This window comes from Pteropus vampyrus, unplaced genomic scaffold (assembly GCF_000151845.1).
Source record: "Pteropus vampyrus isolate Shadow unplaced genomic scaffold, Pvam_2.0 Scaffold100, whole genome shotgun sequence".
Classification (NCBI taxonomy): Eukaryota; Metazoa; Chordata; class Mammalia; order Chiroptera; family Pteropodidae; genus Pteropus; species Pteropus vampyrus.
Genome location: NW_011888881.1, coordinates 461,623 through 465,678, shown reverse-complemented (window position 1 = coordinate 465,678; position 4,056 = coordinate 461,623). Strand labels below are relative to the sequence as shown.

Below are 4,056 nucleotides of genomic sequence, written 5' to 3'. Positions count from 1 at the left end.
GTGGCATATTAACCCTGGGTGCCGGGGCCTCTCAGGTTAGGGAGCACCCTGACACCTCAGTCCCTCGGCAGGTGTCACGGCTGAACGGACACGCGGCGCCCGGTCGCGTTTCGGGTTAAACCGTTCGATCGCGTGTGAGCTCTGCCTGCCTGGGCTTGACGGGGCAGGTCCCTAAGCTGCGTTCCTCTGTTTATGTGAACGTCCCTCTCCGGGACCTGGCGGCCCGTGTGCACACACACGCATGTCCCTGCACGCGGACGGGAGTGAGAAGCAAGCACCGGGGGACGTGTGTCCTCTCTGACACCTCCTGGCCCCCCCACAGGGACGTGGCTGTTCACGCCGGCGAACGCGCCGACCAGATCAAGCTCGTGTTTCTTCCTCGTTCCCCCACTGCATCTAGAGGATGACGTAAGAATCAGGGAGCCTCCGGGGAGACGCCGGCTGCGGCCGAGGACCAGACAGAAGTCCGCTTTGAGTTCTGCCCGGCTGCCAGGCGGGGACGCCGCACGTCGCAGCTCGCACCTGCACACCTCTGCCCTCCTCTCTGCGCAGCCACCTGCTCCTCCTGCCCAGTGCTGCCCTCTGCCCACGTGGCAGGGAGTTTCCATTTTAAAGTGTCCCCGCGTGCCTTCTGCAAAGCATGCGGCCAGCGCAGGCAGCGGTGAACTGACCCTGTCCCACGTCCCTCTAAGTCCCCGGAGCCCACCGAAACTCGCCGGGAGCTGCTGCTAAGTCACGGTCCCCGATCTGCGCACGCCATCTCCGTGGTTTCCACGTACTCTCTCGTGACAGTGCGAACCTCGGACTTTCCTCTGCAGTGACTCCCTTCCTGACGTAAACACATTTTGAAAGATTGTTTTTTATCCTTGCTATAAATGGAAAACCAGTATTTTCCTAATGCACACTGAAAAAGGCAAATAACGACTAAGAAAATCCTCCAAAACATAGTTTACTAAGAACTGCCTCAAACGGTCTCTTATACCATCCTTGGGGAATCACTGTTTACATTTTACTAGAAGGCAAAAAAAATCAAGCATTTAGTTTCCTAAAATAGGTAGAAGTTACTACTCTGCAACACTTCCATCTACCCAAGAAAGCGGGCGACGGCGCCACGTCTGACCCGGCACCGGACGAGCCTGGGGAGCGGCAGGGCTGGCGGCCAGGGGCTTCGTCCGGGGGCTGGCCTGCGGGGCACGACCTCGGATGGGAGCAAGACTCCCCTCTCCGTCGACTATCCTGAGAGCCGAAGGAGTCACGGCTATGAGGGGTGACACTCGACCACGGGACGCAGCCGTTTCTGCGTGTGGAAGCCCCCGCTTGTCGGCAATGCTGACCGGCCTGGGCACCGCGCGCACGGTCAGTGTCCAACGCCCCCCTCATGCAGACGCTTCCTCGGCGGGCTCGCTCCTCCTGGCTGATGGGCCTAATGTGTCGTCGGGCGGACACTTCACACACACCCATCTCAGTATGACTTAGAACTAAGGCGTAGCCGTTTTATTAAAATACAAACAACACCTACTAATATTTCCAAAGTGCCAGGCGCCGTGCTAAAGCACTTCACGCAGATGGCCTCTGTCACCGCCACAGCCCCGTCCAGTCGCCCTGCCGTCCTCCCCGCACGGGCTGACCGTCTGTCCGCGGTTACGGTGCTTCCGAGTGGGAGGAATGAGGTTCGAAGCCAGGCCTCTGGGGCGCTGTGCCTGGATCTCCACCCACGACGGCTGCCGAGGCTTCTCTCGCAGCTCCATCCCCAACTAACGCTCTGAAATGGGCGGCAGCTCTGAACCCCTGGGCCCTGCTGGTCCTGCCCCTCACCAGGCAGCACACGCCGGCAAAAGCCCCCGGCTGGGATTGTTTCCCCAACGTGACCTAAGCCGCCCCCTCCACCCTGTGAAGCAGAGGACACCTGTGCCATGGCGCCGAGTGGATGGTTAAAGACTGAACTTGGGGTTGGTCGAAACACAGATTTACTTCCCATTGGGCTTCCCATTTTCTGTCTGCTCAGTCACGTATGTTTATGGTTAAAAGGCTTCCCAAATGCCAGTACTTTTCCGACTTCCAATGACTCTGAGATATGTAATTCGGTGATTTTTAACTTTCTTCTTTAAATTAAAATTGAGGCCAATGTTCTCTTTGGATATTTTGATTAGCCTCAGGCTCTCTTGCTTCACAGAGGGAGCTTTAAATGGCCAAGAAGGAGATAATGCGATGTGACCCATTTATATTTATTACGGAGAAAATAAGTAAAACTACTTCCTGGTGCGGCAGAAAGAATGAAAGAGGGTGCGGGGCGAGGGTCCCGGGGCTAACGTCCCTCGTCTGCTCACGGTGACCTTGAGAAGGTCACAGTCTGAACTTCATCTTCCTCTCTCACGTCATCGCCAAGATCCCTTCGCCTCAAAACCTCTATGACTAGGCGTGATATAAAGTGACAGAAATGCACATAAAATGCAAATTAAAATCACAGCCTGCACGCGTCCCATCCGCCTGGTGTTGGAACAGATTCGTGTCACGTGTGATGCTCAGAGCATGAGGGACCTTCTGTCATATCTATAAAGCACCGAGGATAAGGGATGTGGAAAATTTTATTTCCTTAACGCTGACAGGGCTGGCTGGGTGGCTACGGCAGAGTGCAGAGGGGATCGAAGACCTTTATTGGTGGAATAATCTATATCGAGATCTCTGACTCACCGGGGGCAGCGCTTTTAAAAATCGCCAGTGTCACTGTTTAAACAATGTTTGCTAAAAATAGCAATGTGGTGGGTTTTTAATCTGTTAGCACAGTGTTCCTAGACTTGAATTTCTAATCTACGGAGACTTGAAAGAAATTTAATTAAAGGGCTGAAGATAGCGTTAGTTACAGCACCGTAACAGAGACGATGGCTGCTCGAGTCTCAGAACTGTACCGGATGACCCCGAAGGAAGATAGCCTTCCTAGCACATTCATTACCAAGGCCCCTCTAAGAATTACGCATCGTGCCGCGTTTGCCACGATGGATTAATTTAGCGGCGCGGCGATGTCTGCTCATGTGGATTTGAAGGGCGCCGCGTCGACGGACTGCATTACTAGAGAGGAAGGCACGCTGACGGGCGCATGTGGGCGACGCGTTACCTTTTACGACCAGGTTCCCGGTGCTGCTCGCCGTTCCGAAATGGTTCGTGGCGACGCAGGTGTAACTCCCAGCGTCCGATTTGGTCACATTGACGATTCTGAGGCTCCCGTCTTCAGAAATGGTAATTCTGAAATCAAAGCAAAGAAACCTCAAATGGCAAGTTCATCTCATACGACTGCCTGGGAATCATTTCTGTCATCCCTCCAACCATGAATCATGGCTGTGCCATTTGACTGCCTCCTCTTTATGGAGGATGTCTGTCTACGTACCATCCATGTTATTAGGACGTGGATCTTAGTATTTTTCCTACTTTTGTCACTAAAACGCTCTCAGAATTCTGTGGAGTGACTATTAGAAACATTAGCTGGCAGCATCCGCTCTCTGTGCAGCCCTCACCACGTCACGCAGTGGGAAGGCTTGCTGCGGGTCACCAATCCCCTAAAACCGCTAAGGAGGAATCAAAGACAAGTTCCCACGTGGGAGCTCATGCTCATTCTCATGGAAAGCGTTTCCTTCTTGACGAGAGGCTTAGATAAACTATTAGGAAGCACCATGATTTCTGTGCTACGTCAGACACTACATTTGTAATGAGAGGCAAGAACCGAACTTAGGAAAATTAAAATCTCCCAGAACACGGCAGGACTCCGGCAGAAGAGCACGTTTCAGGCCGTCTGATTACGGACAAACGTCTACTACCCGTCGGGACGGTAACGCTTTCTCGGACGGACACACACGCGGGGCCGGGAAGGACTCTCGGGAACATTGTTTTCGACATGACCACGGCGGAGGAGAAAGACGCGAAGATGAGTTAAGACGTCCGCCTGCCTTAGAGGTCGCTCAGATAAAAGACGCCCACGGATACTCATCGAAGGTCCGCGTCTGCTCGATGTCTGCCGCGTCTTTCAACGCCACCCACGTCTTTCTATTTCTTCTGCTCCTTTTG

General features: G+C 53.8%; 1 protein-coding gene across 1 annotated transcript in view; it reads right to left on the bottom strand.

Moving 5' to 3' along the window:
* CNTN4 (contactin 4) overlaps nt 1–4,056 on the bottom strand; it is a 266,241-nt gene that overhangs the window by 68,561 nt on the left and 193,624 nt on the right. The window contains exon 9 of the mRNA XM_023533299.1: nt 3,113–3,240. Within this exon, the coding sequence (XP_023389067.1) occupies nt 3,113–3,240 (128 nt within the window). The remainder of the gene's footprint in view (nt 1–3,112; nt 3,241–4,056) is intronic.